At 42.8% G+C, this 23,105-nt stretch overlaps 1 protein-coding gene and 2 non-coding genes across 3 annotated transcripts in view; all 3 read right to left on the bottom strand.

The window, feature by feature from the left end:
* sh3bp5a (SH3-domain binding protein 5a (BTK-associated)) overlaps positions 1-15,377 on the bottom strand; it is a 19,507-nt gene extending 4,130 nt beyond the window's left edge. Inside the window, exons 1-5 of the mRNA XM_035429684.1 lie at positions 14,979-15,377; positions 13,909-13,971; positions 11,342-11,470; positions 672-836; positions 189-319 (exon numbers count right to left, since the gene is read on the bottom strand). Coding sequence (XP_035285575.1) covers positions 189-319; positions 672-836; positions 11,342-11,470; positions 13,909-13,971; positions 14,979-15,059 — 569 coding nt within the window. The 5' untranslated portion in view covers positions 15,060-15,377. The remainder of the gene's footprint in view (positions 1-188; positions 320-671; positions 837-11,341; positions 11,471-13,908; positions 13,972-14,978) is intronic.
* Positions 15,378-20,344: 4,967 nt separating this feature from the next.
* On the bottom strand, positions 20,345-20,456 carry trnal-caa. Its single transcript has 2 exons — positions 20,419-20,456; positions 20,345-20,390 (listed from the first exon to the last, which is right to left on the bottom strand). It is a non-coding gene; the product is annotated as a tRNA-Leu (tRNA).
* A 1,756-nt stretch (positions 20,457-22,212) lies between these two features.
* trnal-caa lies at positions 22,213-22,324 on the bottom strand. Its single transcript has 2 exons — positions 22,287-22,324; positions 22,213-22,258 (listed from the first exon to the last, which is right to left on the bottom strand). It is a non-coding gene; the product is annotated as a tRNA-Leu (tRNA).
* Between the last annotated feature and the right edge of the window lie 781 nt (positions 22,325-23,105).

Genomic DNA, 23,105 nt, shown 5'->3' with positions numbered 1-23,105 from the left:
TTCTTCTCCCTAAAAATCAGCGCTAAAGCACATTACAGCAAAGGAGCACCGCTTTCTGTGCTACCTTCTCAGAATGATTATTATTATTATAATCATTAATATTATTATTATTGCACATGGATTCAGGGGTGAGTGTTTCTCAGGGGACTCTATGGTAAATGAGTGGCCACTATGGAAACTCAGCTCACTTGGATTTGTTGATGGTGCGCTTCAGCTTCTTTTCCAGCTGCTTCATGTGGCCGACGGCCGCGCTGTACTTCGCCGCCGTCTCCGCGTGGATCAGCTCGCTGCGCGCCTTCGTCTGCTCCGCCTCCATCACCTGCGCAGGCCAATGAGGAGCCCCGCTCAGTCGCCAAAATATCCCAAATCATGTATGCACTCACTTTCCACTTTGTTCCTATCTTATATTTTCTCCATAGGAAGATATGGTTCAATATAGAAATGGAATTTAATATTCAACATTTCTCCTACCACTAACATTACTAGTGCCATTACAGCCAATGCTACAGCTACTATGACTGCTGCTGGTGCTTCTGCTATTATTTCTAGTTCCTGCAGCCTGCAATAAACAGGATATAAAGACTGCAGAAAAGAATTGTGGGTTCTGGTACTGAACAGGGTCATCTTTTCTCTCTCTCCCAAGTATTTTCAGGGTGTCTCGCCCCACTCACCCTCTGGGTGGCATGATTGAGCATCTCCTGCCAGGCCGAGTCAAACTGCCGGCTGTCCTCCTCCAGCAGCCGCTGCTCGGCCAGCGAGATGGTCTCCTTGGCGACTCGCACCACCTCTATGGCTCTCTGGTAGTCCTGGGAGGCCTTCTGGGCCTCAAGCTGGGCCTGGGGAGACGGGGAAGGAACACTGCTTTATAATGTGTATGAGCTGTGCCTTCAGTCTCATGCAGAAATAAACCAGGCTGGACTCATAGCATGCATGGGCCCTCTGCTCAGGGAAGCAACCTGCCAACAACCTACTGAGCACCAGTGCTCACCCACTGCCCTCCCTACAGGCCACTGGGATTAACCCGCTGACCAAAAACCAAAACCGAGAGTCTCAACAAGAAGCCCCATTAAACAGCCAACATCATTTCAGTATGATGTTTCCACATGAACCTTATACATGTCCGTCCCCCATCCCCCCTTCATTCTTGCCAAACATCTGGGATGTTTCTAGAACAGAACAAAGATCTGGAAACCCCCAAAACACATTCAGGCTCTGCACAGCCTTCTGAGTATGAGCACGCGCTCTGTAAATAAACCTAGGGCAAATGTCAGCCTGCTCATGTGCAAAACACCGAAAGATGCTGTGCACAGTGTGTGTGTGTGTGTGTGTGTGTGCGTGTGTGTGTGTGCGTGCGAGTGTGCGTGTGTGTGCGTGAATGAGCGTGTCTGTGCGTGTCGGCGTGGGTGTGTGCATGGGTGCGTGCAGGCAGTGCATGTCCCCTGAAACATTCTGCACCAAAAGAAAAGAAGGTGGCACAAGGAAATAGCAGGTATCAAAGGTCTAAACCACCAACTGTGAAATATAATATTACATAAGATGCTTGCGTAAGCAGTGGCCTTGCTGTGCCACATTCAACCATTTCACATTACTTGGCAAGTACGAGCCATAGGACTTTTACAGGAATGAGATCATTAAATGTAATCACTCCACATATAGGAGACAGACAGGACAGAATGTACTGGAAAGGGCCTGGAAAGGGCCTTCCTCTCAGTGTTGGGTTTTGCAAAGAGAGTTTTGCACTGTTGCTCTCTCCTACCAACCTTGAGACATCGGTTTGGTTTAAATGGTAATCACACCTTTCTACCACCACCTCTCCTGTACATAAAACAACAAAGACAGTCACAGGTACTGAGTGTCAGAGTACACTGAACTTAATACTTAACTACTAAAGCTAAGTCATGTGATAGATTCAAATAACTTTTCCCTCCCATTGACGCAAAACAGCATATAAAACAAGGGAGGCTTTCCTTCTTATACAGTACACTCAAACGCTTAGCTCTCCCAAGTATCCTGTAGACAAGGTCTACTACAGGCCTTCAACTGACAGAGAACTTCCTATTATGAAAGAGGGAATCGCATTAATCAACAGAACTATAATCTTTTCCTGTTTTTCATGCTGTGTTAAAATCCTTCTGCCACTGCCAAAGTCTATCTCTCTCACACTGTCTGTCTCTGTCTGTTTTTCTTCTCTGTCTCTCTCGCACGCACGCATGCACACGCACATGCACACGCAAACACACACGCACGTACGCACGCACGCACACACACACACACACGCATATAAATAAAAATCCCCCCATCGCTGTTTATGACATTAATCCCCCTCACTGGAAGCAGAAATCTCAAGCATTCCATCTCTGGAAAAACCTGAAATTTGATTATCCTCCCCCTCCTTCTGCATGCACAGCACATTCTCCCAACAGTTTGCGCCTTGTGTTCACCACATGACAACACCCCTATGCAGTAGTGTACGCTCAAACATCATCCCGTTTGTGCCACCTCGTACCACTGAGACCACCTGTAACCCAGCACGGTCATTTTACTGTTCCCATGTTCCCCTAGCAGACACTAAGTGCGCTGTGAATTCCCCACGGCGGTAGAGTCTCGGTCTCTGTCCGGCGTGAGAACTCCGGCAGATTTCACTGCAGAGCCCCTGTTCATCAGGAACATCCCCTGGGAATCTTCAAACCAGCTTTCAATCATAACAGAAGCACAGACTTTGACAGTGAAAATGCATGTTATCTGCACACTTGATGCACAAATATGCAGTAGACATGCTGAATGTTATAAGGTAATACTTATCTGGCTTGACAGTTACTTACGAGACTGCGACTGCCATTCAACACACCCACAGTGCACACACACTGAACGTAGTCTGTGAAGGCACGCACTGAAACACAAATTCTGAATCCAACACTGCATGTCTGGGAAGTTATCAGTCGGTGGCTATCAGCCGATTAAACTGTCCCTGGGCTAAAATAACGGGGCATTGCATTCCACCTTCATAAATGACAGAGTCCGCTCCGTCACGATTCTCTGTTTAAAGACACTCTCTGTAAACATCCGAGCGCTAGCTCTGTGAGTGACAGCACTGAACTGGGTCACAGCCATACTCAAGGCAAAACAGGGACGTGATATGGAATTAGGAGCAGCCCGCCTGCGTGAGCCGTGCCGCACATCCAACTGATAACAGGAAGAAAAATGACGGCACATTCCAGTGGATGACGAGGGGGTGTCCGGCTGCAGTTGCCACGGCGATAGTTACCCCGACCCACCTCAGTCATCCACTGGCACGATCCCACATTTCTCTTTACCAACGCCACACAAAGGCAATGCTCCCTTTTTAAATGTGGGACCGCTATTTTTAACTCGACTTCAAAGGCACAGAAAACATCCATGTGAGGCAGTTATTCTCACCCGCTTGATAAGAAGCCACATTCCTTCTGGCTAACAGTAACGGTGTGAAAATGAGACAAGAATGAATCAGTCAGTCAGACAGAGAGACCATGAAGGCATAGCACTGGGGAAAGCTGGGGCAGATAATGTGCAATATGGTGAAACGTTAATTTGCCTTTTAATAGATTTTTCCTATGTTTTATATTTATATTTATATTGTTGCATGCCATGCTGCAGCATATCATTTCCCCATGGGGATTAGTGAAGTATTTATCGACAGTTTTTCATATTCACAGTGCAATTCTCCCGTTGGAAATGAAACCATGTTTGTTGATCAACAACGAAACTGACGTCAAATGAGTGATGTTTTTTAAAACACAGATTTTTCGCTGAGCAGCTCCATTTAAAAAAAGGCCCCCTCTCCTTTTTCTCCAAAAACAAAATGGTGTCACGCCACTGAATCTATCAACTCCAATTTGCTTGTGGTCAGTTCAAACCCAGACTTTCAAGATCAAGCTTGAAAACAGCTAAGTGGAGAGAACTGATCCCAACAAGGTGCCAACACCTGAAATGGTCACGTGAGAACACAAACACACTTTCAGTTGCAAATGAATTCCCGAGAAACAAGTAGTCTGACCTGTTTTCAATGGTTTCATTTTTTTTCTGTATCCTACATTTCTGTGCAGAACCCACAGAGGGATCATTGTCAGCTTGTTTACAACTGTGAGACACAGCAAATCACAGTGCAGAAAAAACTCATGATGCACAAGACGGGTATACTGCGGATTTAATGGGCCTCAACTGCCCAAAGAATCCACTGGACCTGTCCCAAGAGATTCATTAGATGAACACATCATATAACATGCAGAGTTGTGATAAATCAATCTGCCTGCACAGACACTGTATCACACAGTTTCATGTGCTGATATGTTATGCACCTACTGGAGCATACAGTACTGGTATCCACATAGCTTTGTAAGGCAAGTGTTTGTACCCACCAGGCATGTTTTGGACAGACATTTTTCTACGATCACAGGGATAGCCAATTACCCCCATTGACAGAAAGTGGCATTGGCACGATAAGCAGGCTACGCGCTCCAGACGTTTGTCACTGTGCTGCAAAAACGGGATGTATTCATGTCCAGAGAGGTTTCTCACAGGAAAGCGACACCGTTATACGACGTCAGTCTCGTCCCACATGAGGACTGCCTGTACCGCTCCCGCTGGGCCCACAGGCCAAGGGGTCAGCTGTGGGAGAAGTGGGAATGGAGAGGATGAAATGTCACTGCTGGCACTGACCAAAATGTGCAGTGAGGCGGTTAGTAGACCGGGCACTGTGAGCAATAGCAAGTCCTAATTACAGTAGCATTTTAATCCAGAAGTGAATCCACAAAGGCCCCATTAAATATGCCTGGGTCATTCATACGAATGTGCACTGAATTGTGTAATCAACATTAACACTGCCATACCTGTAAAATAGACAAGGTAATTAATTAATGACCATTTTATTGGTCCCATATCTGGTAGCTAGGTGAATGCAAAATTTATATTGCTGTATTTTGGTCATGTTTTCAGCCACCGGACTGGATCTCCTTGACATGGTTCTCTTGGTTCTATAAAAATGATTATATTAATAGATTTATATAGTTCTATATTATATTTTGTATTACATATATTTCATTTATCTTCAAGTGCTGTACAGTGAAGGGGAGCAGGGGTCAGATTTCTGTCATAAGGCTACAAAACCACATCCCCGTCCTCATATTCTGACTCAGTTAAAACCTAATTATCCACAAATGGATTATCCAAAAATGCATTCACACCATGTATCAAGAGGAAACCATTGGAGAAATACTTTTTAAAGTTTAAGGGAAAAAAAATTAACATGTACCCTGCCTGGATACAAGCACAAGAACAACCTCTTCTCTGGAATTTTAATTTCCAGGACAGACTGATTCAGAGTCAGGCTCAGCGTCACACACATCCCACAGGCCTTGCTAAAGTCCTAATATGCTAGCCGCAGTCCCTAGCACGTGGCTGCACTGTGTCTCTGCGTGGGTGGAAGCCTGAATAACTGGCACTGACGACATCCTCTAATGCAGTTACGCAACCCAACTGACCAGAGGTGACCGGAGCGGCAGCGGTTCCCTGGAAACGGACGGAGCCAGACCGAGCGCTGTGCCCGAAACACTCCGCTATTCTCCAATGGCTTCCCCTGCCACAGGTAAGAACGTCACCTCAGGATCGCATCGGTCAAGCAAAGGACCCCGTGTCATCTACTCCTAGCGCATCACAAAAAACCCAGCTCAGGCGCAGCTCTTGGTTTCCACTCCTGGTAATCACCAGACATGTCTTCCACATTTCCATCCCTCACCCAGGGCAGGGTTGGTAAAGGACACCCTCTCAGTGAAGTGCATCTGCTGAGAATTCAGACATATAACCGCCATCTTCTTAGAAGCCATTGTGTTCCTGTTCTGTTTTACCTCGGGAGGTTTCCAGCCTGAACAGTGAGAATTAAGTCCCACCTACAAAGCCGTTGGATAACCAGCATTACGGGGAAGCATAAACAATCCTCATTAAAGCACATTACCACCACACCCCAATCTTTTGTGTCCCTGAAAAATCGCCCATTAAGCGTGGTGCGTCTACACACCTACCTAGGACGGGGAATGCAGTCACAGACAGAATCTGCAAATCCAGCGACCTTTCGAGCAGCTGTTCTGAGGGGTGGCCAGGAGAGGCAGAGGGCCCAGGTGGTTCACTTCTCCAGTCCCAGGTGGGTCAAATTCCAGTGCAAACAGCCACCTGTTCCCTTTGCCAGCCGGCTCACAGGTGGCCATGATAGTTTATGCAGTTCTGTGCAGCTACTCAGGTGAAACGACTGATTGCATTTATGAGGAAGCACAAGAGGGTATGCTGGAGAAGCACGGCGTGCACTTCCATTTGGCCAGTATCCTTCAGCCATTTCAGTTTGCTCGAGTGTCAACAACGGCAGGGAAACAGGAGAAAAACAGTTTGACCCATTTAAGTCAGCGAACTTGGCGAGAGAAAAAGCATGATTGTGTATATTTAATGAAACAACAGCAGAGTGAAAAGAGAGCCAGCTCTTTCAAAGAGAAAACTGTGATATTAGGAAACTCCACTGAGTCCAGGCCTCTTTCGGACCCATACTTGCTGACCTACTTCCTCCACCCCCCCCCCCCACCCCACCCCACCCCCACCCCACAACCCAAGAAAAGCAATACAACAGGTCTCACAAGAGGCGTCAACCTGAAAATGCTTCAGTCTCAAAAACATATCTGTGGAGGCACATTATGAAGAAACTAGGCAGTAACTAGGCAGTAAACCTTTAAATGTTTTACGGTGTATAGTTGTAATTGCATGTCATATGAGTATATTCTTCAAGAATCCAAGAGACGATCAGCTACAGCCTCAAAATGTGTTTTCTACACATATTTTACAGGTCTCCCTTTTGAAAGTGGCATTTGCCCTGTTTGAAATTCCCATCCATTAATTCGTCAGAGCTATTTGTAAAACTACTGTGCAAACACTGACAATTTCCTCGATGACTGCTATCAAATGCATGATAAAAAAATATTAATGCACTAAACAGAGGTTAACTGTAAGCCTCTCCATGATACAAAATGGACAACAAATGAGTTCAATAGGCAATCAATTCTCCAGGCAACTCAGCTTCCAGAAAAGATCCATTCTCATATTTCATAATTAATCTCTAAAATGACCTTTTTAAATAGTTTTTTGCACAACCTACAGCATATGCATTATGACCATGAACTTGCAATGTCCAGCATTTAAAAATTACATAAATATTAGGTAAGAACAGCATGCACTGTCAGTCCCAATGTACTGAAGAATTGTAACAGAGGATGCCCTACTTTCTACACATCTAATATTTCTCAGCTGAAAGAACACATAGCACTGGAAAAAGAATCAGGATGCAATTCCCCAAACGTGCAATACATACAGAAATAATATTTTTATTTTTATAAAAAGAGCATAACATTAATGTCAGCTAATTAGTATTAAAGTAGGCACTTATGCAACATTTTAGATTGAGGTTTTTTAACAACTTTGTTTTGTTGTTTAATCCAGCGATATGTACAAGAAGTAGGCTAGTAATTGTTGCCATGCATTTTAAAAGCAATTTATCGGGCATTACACGTGACAGTCGGAATGAGGTTACTACCTTTCCCTGTGGGCACCGTGGACAGGAAAGAGCAAAATTAGAGAGGTGATTTGTGAATACAGAGTATGAGTAATGTCACAATCAGCTCACAGGAGAATGTGGGACTTTCATTCTAGTGGAAAATCTAGTTTAACCACCAAGCTGACTTCCTGAAAAAGCCTCTATTATCAGAACAGCCAACAACATACTACAACTCGTACAAGCAGAAGTGCAAGTAAATCATATGTTTGTACAGCAACACATGAGGTAGCACATATTACAAAATTAAATATGGAAATACTACGTTTCAGAGCTTTGACCACTGCCGTGAAGGAATGAGGTGTCATACCACCACTGCCATGAAGGTATGAGGAGTTATACCACTTCATAAAAGAAAAGAAGAACACATCATGGCAAGAACTGCATCTTGTTGACATCTGTGTTCAAATCATTTTGATCTAGACTCCTAGACATTGAGAGGCCGGGAGTACAGGCTGAGTCATGTGACGAGCAAACAGCCAGAGGGGCCTTTGGGACTGACTCTGAATACAGAAACTCCCTGACAAACCCAATGAGTCACTCGTTGCATCACAGCCCTGGAAAGGGAGAGGGGACACAGGAAAGAGGGTACGGGGGGGGAGGGGGGGGGCGTGCCGTCTGTTGGCATGGGAGTCTTTGGCACGGGATCACTCTTTTTTCCCCCTCAGTGACCATCCCCTCATTTCCATTTTTGGCAAACACAGAGGCTTTATCTTAAGGCCGCATTATCTCAGCACCAAATTCCCTATTAAACACTCAGCCAATACACAGAGAGCACCGGCAGAGCATTTAAAGCACAGCGCCCATATATGCACAGCTAAGCCCTTCTCCCACCCGTTCTCTATCCCATTAAAAATCAGCAGCCTTCGGCTCACGTGGCACCAGACAGCTTTGCCCTCGCTGGCAGGGAGGTTATTTCAATCCATGAACTAGAGAAACCTCGTTGTAACAGAACGCCAAGCACGCCAACCGTTCTTAGGGCGTCTGCATGCCACCAACGGCCACACCCCTTCCCCTTCCCCTCCCCCGGCTCAAACAAGTTCCGTGGGTCACAAGCCGCATGGCTCGGGCACTGATTGGACAAGGCTGAAGGCACGGCAATGTGAGGCCGCCACCCATGACCGTGACAGCTGGCAATCCCCCTCCCCCACCCCCCAACCACATCCCACAGCCAATCACATTCTGTAAGTGACGAATCAGCACGGAAAATGCGGTGGGCAGACCCCACTCAGCACAGCAGCAGAGGAGTCAATCATTGCTCATTACACCTTATCCTTTGTCCTCGGGCAGTAGTCATGCGCAGGGGCACTACACGAGGGAGCCCACAGTGATGGCTTCACAGGGCCACTCGGGGTGTCTGCACGACGAGGCTAGCCCAGTCACAAAGAGCCTGCTCACAGCCAGGGCGACGGAGGGCGAGGTGAACACCGCACGGCGTGGGGAAGTGACGACAATGGGCCGAGGCAGACCCCTCTGAATAGGGTCCATTTACCTCCCACTTGAGACAAAGAACAAAGAACAAAGGCAAACTCAAATCCTTCAGAGAAGGCCGTGGAAATTCTGCAAACGACACGCTGCCTCAGCAACAATGGCTCTTCGACTAAAAATAGGCTCAGAATCCATCTGACGCGTACGTCAGCCGCAGCTGGATCGCTGGCGACAAGGCTCGAAGCTTCTCAGGGCTCAAAAAAGCCACAACAGCTGTGGACGTTTCACGACGGGAAACTCCCTCGGACTCAGGTGTTCCTGTTGCCGCCACCGCAGCTGTCGTTACCTCCCTAGAACGCAAATAAATGCGCCCACTTATGCATTTGCATATGGAGCAATTCAAGTTACTGTAACTCATTATACGTATTTGTGGTATAATAGCAGTAATCTACCTGGGGTTTGTACCAACAACCGACAGTATGCAAATACAACAGGCTACTGGTAGAGAGAGAGGCAGCACTACAATGGCGTGCTGTGATCCACTCTTAATGAACAGCATGTGAAGGAAGGCATCACTGTGTATGGTCACGCAGGACTAAGTGAGACGGGGGGAGGGACTGATGTCTGTCACATTGAGAGGCTAATTGCCCACTTCCTGCGTGCATCCCGGGTCTGAGCCTGGTGGCGAGACTCAGGCTGTGCCCAGCATCTGCACTACAAGCTGGCAGAGGTGTGGTGGAGTTTTTATAGCCACAGGTGGCTGCGAGTTCAGATCTCAACTTGTCTTGCTCAGGGACATCTGCCATTGAACCCCTGAGCAGGACAAGTGCGCAAAAATGGATTCAAAAATGGGCAGCAATGCAACAGGATAAATGATGAAAGTGTGAGCTATGCAAGGATCCCTGGAGAAGACCATACGCTGAGCAAGCTTCAAATGAAACATAACCACGCGCTGCCATGATGACTCTAAACCATAAAATAAAACAAAAGAAAATTTACTGAAATAAAACAGGACAGACACAATCAGACAAGGTTGAAGAGCAGCGAGCCTGTTTCTCAGTGTGTCACATATATCAAACTGGGAAGAACAGTTTTCAAAAGCCACTCCCACTGGACAGCTTTGTGGTTTCCAGTTCTTCCCTGGGAACTGGCATTTGCAAACAGACGAATGGGGTAATTCCCCTAACACCAAAATGACCCCGCACAGGGGGACAAACCCCAGATAATTGTTTTAATTGCTCTTAAATTGGTTTAAAATGACTCGTAAAGAGCCAGAAATTATCCCCACTCTTAATATAGATGCAGTAGATGCACAAAGTGCAATGGCGATTTGGATTTGGTTCTTACAGAGGAGAGAGCAGTGTTGTGCCCTCAGAAATATGAAGAGTTTCCTGCCTCATCTGATTCAAGCAACGTGTCGCACAGCAGTGAAATACACCAGGCCTGTTGAATGAGGAACTGAAAAGGCTGAATTTGCCTTCATTTGCAGTTTGTCTGATGAGCAGTACAGAAGAGAGGAGATGAGTGGGCAGAGAATGGGGATAGTCACAGAAATCACAACACAGATTACCACCCCAATCTCACTCAGATTTGCAACCACACCTCAATGACCTCACAACAACAGACTTTGAAACAAAACCTCAATAACTTGCCTCCTAGCTAACAAATGCACATATAATAGGATAAATGGGTTCACAATATCAGAATGTGTGGAACTGCAGCAGAGGGGCTGCCTGGTTGGACATACCAAGCATTTATAACTCGCTCAAGATTATTTAAAAAAATGGTCAAATACTGCCATTTTCCCGAGTCACCAAATTAGCATAGTATTCCAAAGTTAAATGATTCTAAAGTTCAAAAAAATAGAATGCACAGAGGTGTCATGTATGCCTCGGCAGCAATAAAGGGCATAAACTTTTAAAGCCCTTTGAATGGGGATACACCTTAATAAGAGGGTCAAAATAAAGATATTTCCTTTGTGTCGACTGTATATTATTTAGTATGTCATCTGACCTGAGCAATAAAACCAGCTGTGAGATCTAATTCCATGAGTCCATTATGGAGCATGCAGTTAATAAAGATACTCATGACTTGCTGACCTGTCCAGTACCAAACTCTGGAAGGGTATGTGAAAGCAAATGCCTTCATGAAATTCCACATGAAGAAAGTCTACAATAAACCAACATGATTTGAGGAATCTAAAGACTAACTTCTGTTCATCTCTGTTTGTCTGTCTGAGGAGATTGGGGATCCCCACACCTACCACCCCCCACGTCTCCGAGCAGTCCTCACCTGCCGGGCTACTCGCCGAGCCTCCCAGTAGGGCTTGGAGTCTTCCACCGGCTTCCCAATCTTCTTCACCACCTCGTCTAGCTTGACCGTGGCCTCCACCAGAACAGAGCGGAACCTCTGCCGCACATCCTGTGGAGACAGGGCCGATTGGTCAAGCTCTTTTAGTCAAGCTCTTCAGATAATCTCATGCCATCATCACGAATTAGAGGAAACAAAGACGATCTCTATGAAGGATAATGATATAGCTCAGCCTAACCGGGCAGCTGCAGCACGACAGTATGTCTGCGGCAAGGTTCGGAATCTTGGTCCCCATCGATGGTGCATGTTTGTGTGTGTTTATGTGTGCCCGTGTGTGTGTGTGAGTGAGTTTGTGTGTGTATTTGTGCGCGTGTGTGCGTGTGTGAGTGTATGAGTGTGTTTGTAGATGTACATCTCTCCATTGCTAAGCCTTCCACTTCACTTTAATTTGAGCACTTTAAATACGCATTGTCCAAAAAAATGTGGCTTCGTGCATCATTAAATTGAGCAGTGTCCTCTAATTCAGTCTGCATCTGATCGAGTTAACTGAGAGAAGTCTTTACACAGCCATCAGCAATCTGCAGTCAAAAATCACTTGATATATGGGTTTTACTCTTGGTAGGACAAATAACTGCGTTCACAAAGCAGCCACTTTTAAATCTATAAACTATATGAAGGGCATCAAGCAAATGTCTACTACTATACAAGGTTATCAACAGATTAATACAACAGATTTTCCAGGAAGCTATACCAGGGAAGCTACAATAAGCTGAAAAGGTACATAGGGCAAGTGAACATTTAAACTCCTTTTCAGTTTTAACTCACGCCCAGGTCTCTCATTTCCAAGGGCAGAAATGCCTGCCTGTGAGCAATGACAAATCTAAAATTAGACTCTTAAAATCTGCCACTTGGTCAGACTGCGGTACACTCTGCCTCCAGGCGTAGGACGTGAAGCTAAGACCGGTGATGACAACATCCTGGCATACAACAGCGTCAAGGGCGAAGATAATGGACATGAATGGGAAAGGATGTGATAAGGGAAACGGAACTTCCTGTGACAATGAGCATCCTGCTTAACGCCAGTGACAAGAGGGGATGCATTCTAGCAGCTTATCATAAACGCCGGTAACTGAGAAAAAATATTTGTACCGACCAGCTTCCAAGATGGCCTTCGTTTTTTTTTTTTTTTTTTTTTTCTGAATATAATCTAACACAAATCCTTTGAAAATGTTTAGTTAGACATGGCATTTAAATGTCACCACTTCATATGGAACATTTTTGGTATCAGCTTGCTGTATTCAGTTAAACTATTTCCCAGAGGTTAATTTCCTTCCCAGTGAAAATTATGAAAATGTTCCAGGGGACTTTCATCTCATTTCAAGCTCCACCTACAGTACTATACAAATATGCAGCAATAATAAAGGCTGTTTAAATTAGTGATCACAGTAAAAGACCAGCTTCTTTGTAATTTAGCTCTCTCTCTCTCTCAGCATTCCCTTTAATTTCTGCCACTCTTTCCCAATCATCTCTTCTCTAATCCCTCTTTCTCTCAGATTGCATCACCATCATAACCAAGCAGAAGAGCAGATGAAAGAGAAAGCTAGACTCTTGGAATGGGAGCCCAGGTCCCTGTCAATGAAGAGACGCATACCAGTGAATCTCTAAGAATGTATCAGGGTAATCCAAAACAAAACACCTAATCGGGACAGCGTGTCACCAAGGAGAAGCAAAGGGAACTCGCTGTTGCAGAGCAGATTACATTCCCTTTGTGTCAATGATACTACTCAGCTTATGATTATCCAAATAAAAAACCGGGCCTGCAATGTTTATTCAAATGTGTCACAGCAATATTCTCATAAATTCCCATCTTTAAATAAGATGAAACAGGATAATAGGCAGTGTTCTCCCTGCAATTATTTAATGAAATTATAAATTTGATAATGACTTTTCACCCTTGCAAATTTAGTGCTGATATTGTGGCTATTACCTTGTTCTCAGTGAATTTCCTTTGCTTTGTCATTTTGAAAACCTTAAACATTCCTTACCAAAGAAATGGACAGCAGTTTATCACCACTTAAGAGCAGCCAAAGACAAGCTGCCGTCTATCAGCCTGGTAAAAATGCAATCCTATCTGATGTCAAATGGGTATATTTACGATTCAGTGGCCACAGTCCATTACGGCAAACAGACAGACGGCTCACCGAGGAACATTTTAAAACAGAAAGCCAAAGCATAACCCAATACGTATATTAAAAACGAACAGGCAATTCTCTAAAGGTAAAATAGCCCATTTAACAATATGCATGTAATTGTGATAACAGAATGCAATTTGTGTGTGATTTTAAAGTGCAGTAGATTCACCTCTAAAATATACTGCCAAAACTTTGATTTCTTTTATAAAAGTGTGTCAATTAGTTCCTCCACTGCAACCAAATTAACTCACATCAGAATAAACTGAAGTAGTTAAGATGGCTTATTCTAACAGTTGTTCATTGTGAAAGCATTTTCATTCAGACTGTCAGCACACTTTCTCAGAAAAACAGAAATACCTCCAGTTCTGTCTCCCATCGATTGATGTCATCGGTGGACTGATTCAATTTCTCGAGCTCACCCTGTATGAAGAAATTGAAAGAAAACAGTGAGAGAGAGGAGGAATGGGAGAAAGACAAAGTGAAATAAGAGGAGGAGGGAGGGAGGAATGTTAACTCTCGCAATGAGGTCAGTAACATCTGGATCTTGTTAAGATTTGTCAGAAAAAATCTAGAGGATTCTTATAGAGGCAGAACTGCAGTTTAAAGAAAAACCACCAAGATCTTAATACTCTCCCTTTTGTACATATACATAGAAGGAAACAATTTTAAGTTAAACTAAAAACTTTGTATGTGAGAAATTCAGGAGATAAACAACATTCTCAACTTAAAAAGCAAGCACAACCTCAACAAACCTGGAATACTAGGCCTTAACAAAATATCTAAGCAGTGTGCGTCCCATACACCATTTATAATATTACGCTGTTTATAACGAACTGAAGTGTAGGAAAGCCTACCCAAATGTAATGTCACAAAAATAAAACGCCCAACAGTAATTGGATACAAACTTGAGCGGTTATCTAAATCAAAACACCGGAGGGAAGAGACTGAAATTGTTAGTAACTATTCGGTTTCACTTCATCGTTTCTACGTACATAATCAATCATTTTGACCGTAAAAGTGGCATTTTTTGGTGGCATTTCGAGCGTTGCCAACAATAGTCTCTTCAACATTACAGGGATTAAACCCTTGTCACAGAACATCAAGAAATCTTAACAGCCGCCTTGAGGTCAGATAACCTTCGCTGCATTCACCGGATTAAACTCCGACTTTTTAACCAGGTTCATTTAAAGGAAGTCGTGGCTACCTGCATGCAATATAGCAGCAAAAACTAGCCAGTCAAACACACCAGTGCCTACATGTCCAAATGAAAACCAGTGGCTAGCCCAGCAAAACATCCGTCGACGATAATACAATGCAAATAAAATTATGGAGACTGCAGACATACTTTCTCCCTTTCCTTCAAAGCACTTTGCATGTCACTGTTTAATCGTTTGTCGTTTTTCTCTGGTGTGTTGTGAGGGTTTTACCTGGATTCTGGGGTCAACTTCTTCTTCTTCTGGCATTTCTGAATCTTCGTCTGATTTATTTCCCTTTTCTAAATCGTCCATTTCGGACAATTTATCTCAATTGCTTTCTCTGATTCGGAACAAAGCAAGCCCGTCTGCGTTAAGGCTGGTGAGTTCAGACTGATTTTTTCTCTGCTCCACGCCAAAAACGTTGTTCCATTGTGTAGCTAAACCTCTGCGAGCCAATGCAATATTGATTGTTACGTTTTATGAACCAATTGACGAAAATAAAAACAGTTTATCGTCAAGTCGCGATAACTGGAAGGAACCCTCTCAAAGAACAGACAGCCGCTAGGGCAGCTCATCAGACCAATACGACTGTCGGCGGACGGAACGGGATGGAGAGAACGAAGCCGTCCGGTTACCCCGCCCCCTCTAAAAATAAATAAATGCTTCGAGTTATGTCACTTAGTCCTGTTCATATCAAGGGAATTTATAACCTTCTCCAAGGCCCCTGTACTTTACAAATCAATGTACCTTATTTAATTGGACAATTGCAACGATTTTTATTTATTTATTATTACATTTTATTATTCATTTAATTATTATTATTTTTTTTTTTTGTGAGACTGAACCTAGACGACTGGTAGTCGTAGTTTCTGCCTTTTTCACACAGGTCAAGCTTGAACTGTTTGTGGTGAACACGGCCAGTATGACAACCAACAGAAACAAATGTAATAGCCTAACTTGTTTCTGGTGTGGAAGTTATTTCATTTCCCACTATTTAATAAATATTGTTTTGGCGACCTGTTTTTATTAGCGTTATAGGCTAATTTCAATATGTATTGGCACCGACAATGCTGAAAGTATAGGCGTAGATTACTGCTCACATATCTCCAGTCATTTGGTTGTTTCGTTTTTGTAACACGAATCTTTGTACGAACATCATATTCGTCATATTTGCTGAGGGAAGTCCAATACTGCCGAGATGTAGGCTAATTGTTCAGTTTATTAAACGATTTAGTGTCTGTTGTCAGTTCGATTAACCAAATTATTCGTGTATGCATGCAGTTTCTTTATCACGTTTCCCAGAAACATAAACGATTCGTGAAAATGCTGAGATACCCTGAATAGATTTACTTGTAAATGACTGATGATGCAGCGAGCAATACGACGAGACCACAACCACATACGAAAGTGACGTTACGTTGTATTTCGCATCATAGAATAGGCTACGTTTCACCTTGCGTTCTCATAGCTGTTTCGCGTATTCCTAGATGTGTATTAAAATTTGCTTTAAATTATGTGTTAAATTAAGGGAACAAGCCGACACATTCTTCTGCAAACGTTGAATGCTGCGCTACACATTCGATTTTAGTAGTGTAAGGTGCTATTTCAGATGTGCATTAGAGGCCTTCGCACTGGTGAAACAACGATAAAGTGCCTATCCGTCCATTGGTCGAAAATGGAGTAACCCACGTGAGTAACTGATGGATTTCAAGGGGATTAAAGACAGTCGTTAATCACGTGGAAACTTTAGTTCTGGACGTGTGCCTGAGTCAGCGATGCTGTGACGCTTGAAAACTGGGGCGTATGTCTGACCACGCTTGTCTGGCTGCAAGGATCATTACATCCGATAACGGTGTTTATGTAGCATATAACTGCCCTCATGGAATACTCTCAGTGGTCACACTAAATTGCATTATAATACAAGCATAAGTAAGCCAGCAATGTTTTGAAGTTTTAGCCAACAATGGTCTGTATTTAGAAAGCGTCTCAGCGTAGGAGCGTTGATCTAGGATCAGTTTCTAGCTTCTCGGCTCAAAATGGATATCAGATGTCGACGACGGAAGCCAGATCCAACATGAACAGTCCTACCCAGAGGTGCTTTGTGAATACAGGCCAGCGTCTAAAAATTATCACTGGGAGCTAAGAAGCATTCACCATAGATGGGGTCTGAGATTTCGGACTGTGCCACAGACACATACACACTATATGAACTGTTTATAAGACAGCTTCCTCCTGCCACACAATATTGTGAAAGTGAGACCAAATATATAAGGTAATACTATCCAAGAATGCCAGACTTGCAATAGGATCCCTACACTGGGGCCCTCTCTACATCTATTATGCTGATATCTTGGAGTGTCAAAATCAACCTGAGGTATCTCAAGGTGAGAATCTTTTATGGATGATGCACTTATCCCCCGGCCACTGTCTGCTAGGGTGTGAAGCACTGATAAGAGTTCATTACCTGGAAGACATGTTCACACAGGCTCAGAAATATAACTAAAAGCTGCAAATCTTGGAAAACTCATGCAAGAAAAACAATCTTTTTTTCTATTTAACATTTTTAATCACTTCAGTGAATGAAACTTGTTATTTTGATCATTATTCAAATCGCAAACCACTGGTTTGACAGTGGGAAAAGTACCAGTTTACTGTTATATAATACATTCAGTGATTTATCTTGTTCCCCTCAGAAGTGAGACTGTAATGTGAGGCTGCTGGAAGGCATCCAACATGCGCAAATCATTATTTATGAGATGAGATGTTTGTAGGTGATTGGTGACTATTCTCCTCAATCTCTAATGACAGAGGATGTCACTAATATTGTATATTATGTACTATAACGTGAAATTATGCCCAGTTCAGGCATTGGGGTTAACCATCCAACCACTCCTACCCCTGACCCCTCAATACACCCCTCAATGGGGTGTGAATCCCCTCAGTTTTATCACCCCTACATTGCCTTAATAGACAAAGCTTCACAGGAAAACAAAATCCTGGCCATTTGCCTCAACTGGTCTGGCCCTTTAATGCTGACCTTTGTGGTGTATCCTGCCCCAGCAGGAGAAGCCAGCAGTCAACATAACACAGGGTTGGGAAACTGATCAGGGAGACAGGCACTGTCCCTGTGAATGACCACGCCTGCAAAGTAGTTTCCATGTTCATGGCGAGGAAGGAAGAATATGTACTAAAACAGCCTTCAAAGGCTACACAAGAATCATTAAATAACTAATTAGGAATTTGTTTAACACTGGATCAAAGGGATGCTGGCACTGTGTTCTTTTGGAACCCCTTTTGGACTGCCTGGGTTCTGTCTGTTTTTGTAGAAGCAGACAGCAAAAAGGTGTTTTAGCTTGGTGGTAATTGGTGTTGCGACTGATACAGGTCTTAGAGTGCAAGTAAAGGGTTCTTAAATTAGAGCAAAATTGTGAAAACAGTACTGTCGTGGGCAGGGACTAATGTGCACAAAGCGAAAAATTCTTGAAGTGAAATTCTAACAGAGATTAAATGAGTCCAAAATGTACACTGCTGCAAGTTAAACATACTCTGTAAGCTGATTTTACAGTTTACGTTTTGCTGTTTAAGGTAAATTATTCAGTAGGAAAGACAAACCCCCACTGAAAGTTATTGACAGCCAGGCAAAAGTACATTTTATTCAAATTAATGAATAAAAAGACTCTGGTTTTTTGGCTCTCTTAACGTTTCTTCCTGTCTGTCCCACCTAAGGAGTTTTTCCTTGCCACCTCCACACTAGGCTTGGTCTTGAGGGGGTTCGGCCAGGATCCATTGTAAAGTGTACTGCAACAAATTTTTGTAGAATGTGCCAATTTGATTGGATTTGATTGTAGTATGGAAGCTCTGAGTATAGCAGACGCTATGGTTGTTCAAATTGAGACAGAGACAGTGACTTTTTTATACAACCACTGACAAATTGAACTGAAAAAGACTCAACGTCAAAACCATCTGAAAAATCACTAATATTTAGTTACATATGTTATATGTAACATAGCGGTTCTAATGACGGCCTCAAATCCAGAGACACACATGGTTCCTGTGTGTGGCAAACACGCCTGCCACAGGCCACCGAAGTGGCTTTCTTTGGGGCCCTCCAGCACAGAGACACAGGGAAATGATGTTAAAACAGTCCATGTTTATTTGCAAGGGTCGGCAAGATGTTATAGCCGAGGAGCAGATGTTAACACACTGTCATGACAGAGAGGCTCCCCTGTGTGGGTGGGGATGGCAGATTTAACCTGTGCGCACTGATTACCTCCCTACGCACAGGTGCAGCCACTCCTGTTCCTGGGTCCAATTAGCCTGGCCAATTCTCTCATTCTTAACCAATCATCCAATTGGCCAGGTCTAATTAGCTTGACCCAGGGCAGGTGTGGCTGCTTAAACCCGCCATCCCCACACCACACTGTGTAACAAATAATTTAATATTTTGTTAATAAAGGTTAAACAACTAGCATTAGATCATACACTTCAGTATTCACACTGGCTTGGAAGCAGCACATTGTGATTGTGTTCCATCAGGTATTGAAAATCAAGATTAAAAGGGCATTAATATCACCTTTTGAAAACAGGAGCAAGATTTAACTTATACGGACAGATTTTTGCTGCCCCCGGTGGACAACACTGGTACCAGTATTCTAAACTGTATAGTCAGGTACCATTTCTGATTCTCCCACTTCACCAAAAAGATAGATCAATTCAAATTCTTTTGATAACCACTGAACCTCTGCCTTTTTATTGTTCGTAAAGTAAATAAATGTATCTTATGTATTCATAAAAGATAAAATGGGCAATGCTTTTACTTAAAAACCAGTGATATAGCAACCAAATACATATACTTCTAATATGTGTTACCTTGCATGAGCTGTTTCTTGCATCGTTATTTTTTATTAAAACTTTGTTTAGCATATCCTGCCAGTTAATGCTGTATCACCATGTTGGAACTTTAACAGAAAAATGAATACACATATTTTTTATGTATGAGATCAGAATAGCTCTGATATATTCAAAATAAAATTATAATTGAGACTGTGTTATCTGGTGGAATTGAAACCACTTATACTATATTACTGTAATACAATGGCAATGGTGAATAACCTTCAAGATTTTTGCAGTGGCAGGTGTGTGTTTCTTCTTAGTAGTATGCATCCGCTGGCTGACCTTTCATCCAGCTTCCTGGTCCTTTCTGTCAGGAATTATTGTCACACGATTATCCATATCAAAAGCATATTATTGTTGTTCTGAAATGTTGATATTCCATGAAAGGATTTCCTATCACCAGTGTGTAATGGCCTGGGCATTGCACTCTTATTAATTACTACTTGGAATAATGAAAATTTACAAATCTAGGCCTATTCATTGTGCACAAATTGTATGTCGTTGTGGATAACAGCATGAATTAAATGCCTAAAATGTAAATGTAAGTGTATATAGATGGGTTCTGAATTATAATAAGAGTGGAGACTTTGAATTTGTTTCTGATGTGATCTGGAAGATAGTGCTATACATTGTTATTTTTACTGATTTAATGACCTGCATTAAAATTTCATTTGACAGACATGAATAACAATCTCAAAATTAGCTGTCAGAAGTGGGATTTGAACCCACGCCTCCAACTGGAGACCAGAACACTCCGGGACAGGAAAGGTTGCATTACCTTGAGTCTGGCGCCTTAGACCACTCGGCCATTCTGACACCTACAAAAAAGAACCTTTTGATCAAACTTCAAAAACATAGGTATCACACTCTTAAAAAGTACCATTAGAAGTGGCATTCCAACCCATGTTGCTCCTTTGGGACTACAGAACTTACTAATGAGCCGGGAGCTTCACCCTGAGTCACTATCCTGACAGCCAATCAGAGTTGATGGAATTTTGCAGTTTGAATGATAATTTTGGAAAATTCTAATGAGAGAAGGGATTTGAACCTCTCATATGAGCCTTACATTCTATGGCCAGAACACTCTCTGGCAAAATAATCTATCCTCCAAAAGTCTGATACCTTAGACCAGTGGTTCCTGGGGACCTCCTGTGTATGCTGGTTTTCGTTCCAACTGCAATTGCAATCTCAGAATTTTAACAAGCTGTTCATTTTTATTAATTAGGTGCTTCTTCATGTCTACAGGGATTATTTATGCTCTTAAGCCGCATTATGTCAGAAACAGCTAAGCATTCCATGAAGAATACGATTGTTGTTCATGTACTTATTCAATATTGCAAACAATTGCATAAAAAAAGAGAGAACAAATTAAATTAAAGATTGAGGTGAATCAATAAGCTCCTGACTTGTGGAAATGTGGACACATGGGCACTAAACTCAACAATCTGGTAGATAATGAAGAATTCAAAGACAAAGCAAATAACGAGTCAAACCTGCATTGTGTTATTAAGTTTCAGGCCATTCTGACAACTTTGGGGGACAATGTTACAGAAGGAACAATACATTGCCATGTTTACTGCTTTAATGACAGGCACACAAGCTCGGAAAGCTAAAAAGAACACAGGAAAAACAAAACAAATGCTTTGAACCTGCACTTGGAACTTCATGTATATCATTCTCTGTAATGCATCTGACCCTGGAGTTATTAAGCTATATCATTTAAAGGAGTACCATGGTGGTTGAACGTGACACTTCCCAGTTGTCTTCAGGCAACAACAAAACAAATGTGCATTATTTTTTTATTCTTCAGTCATTTCAATGTACTTTAAAACGTATTTTTCTAAGCCTAAATTTCCCACGATAAAAATTCACCCGAACCGTCTGGGCGTGGTAATGAGAACTGTCAGTTAGCTATGATTGACAGACCGTGCCCCGTTACCATAGCTACCCCCATGATACGCGCTCTCTTTGGGAGACTGAATTTTCACAAGCTAGCTAGCTCAGTAGTAGGTTATATCAAGTATCGATAGATAGCTAAGGTAAGGACGTTGACTTATATCCAATTATAATTGTTGCTATCTAGCTAGCCAAGTTAAGATAAAAGCACAACTATAACGTCCTCATAAAAGCAAACAAGCAAGCTAACGTTATCGATAACATTGCCTTATGAAAGCAAACCTCCTAGCTAGCTAACGTTAGCTAGCTAGCTAAATGAATATAACCAGAAATAATCTAAAGGCACTCTAATTTAAGTGAACCTAACGTTAGTCAAATATTTGTCTGAACAGCAGGACGGTGTGTCCTGTCAGATTTCTTTACGGGGCGTGGAAATGGGAGTGGTTACTGTATTCGTGACGTAGCAAAATGACAACTTTCTCAACCGGTTGAAAATAGGACGATGAATTTAAAACGCATATTTCTCCAAAAATACAGAACGGACATATTTAATACTTTGCTCATTGTGTTTCTTCAATGCCTCTTGTGCAAATAGCACATAAAACCGAGAAAGTGTGAAAATCACCATGGTACTCCTTTAATTTCAGAGAGCATGACTAACAAACTCAAAATCAACTGTCAGAAGTGGGATTTGAACCCACGCCTCCAACTGGAGACCAGAACACTCCAAGACATGGAAGGTTGCGTTACCTTGAGTCTGGCGCCTTAGACCACTCGGCCATTCTGACACCTACAGAAGTACATCTTTCGATCAAACTTCAAAAACATAGGTATCACACGCTTAAAAAGTTCCATCAGAAGCGGAATTCCAAGCCATGTTGCTCCTTTGGGACTACAACTTACTAATGAGCCTGGAGCTTCATCCAGAGTTGGGCATCTTAGACCATTGTTACTACCCTGACAGCCAATCAGAGTTAATTGCATTTTGCAGAGCTTGAATGGTAATTTCGGAAATTTCTAATGAGAGGACGGATTTGAACCTCTCACATGGGCCCTACATTCTATGGCCAGAACACTCTCTGGCAGAAGAATCCATCCTCCAAAAGTCTGCTTCCTTAGACCAGTGGTTCCCAACCTTGATCCTGGGGACCTCCTGTGTATGCTGGTTTTCGTTCCAACTGCAGTTGCAATCCCAGAATTTTATCAAGCTGTTCATTTTTTTTAACTAGGCGTTTTTTTTTTTTTACTTGTAATATGTAAATGATGCTCTGGCCACTTTTGCGTGGGAAAGCTAGGTTGGAAAGGCTTACTAAGCATTGTGTCTTTTCTGGATGTGGAAAAATCAAGATGTTTTTTCTTTTCAAAAAGTGACCCACAAGTAGTGTAAGAATTGGAATTCTGGCTCAGGCACCTTTTTAAGAACTGTCTTTTCTCCCCACAGAGGTCTCAGATTACTCAAAGTAAAAAAAAAAATTATGAAAGTTTATGAGAGATTGAAATGAATTGTTTCATATAGAATGCTTCTTCTCATCATTTCATGTTTGGCCGCTTGGATCACATACTTAATCA

Source organism: Anguilla anguilla, chromosome 8 (assembly GCF_013347855.1).
Source record: "Anguilla anguilla isolate fAngAng1 chromosome 8, fAngAng1.pri, whole genome shotgun sequence".
NCBI lineage: Eukaryota > Metazoa > Chordata > Actinopteri > Anguilliformes > Anguillidae > Anguilla > Anguilla anguilla.
Note: the sequence above shows the minus strand (reverse complement) of the source record. Positions and strands in the feature narration are given on the sequence as shown.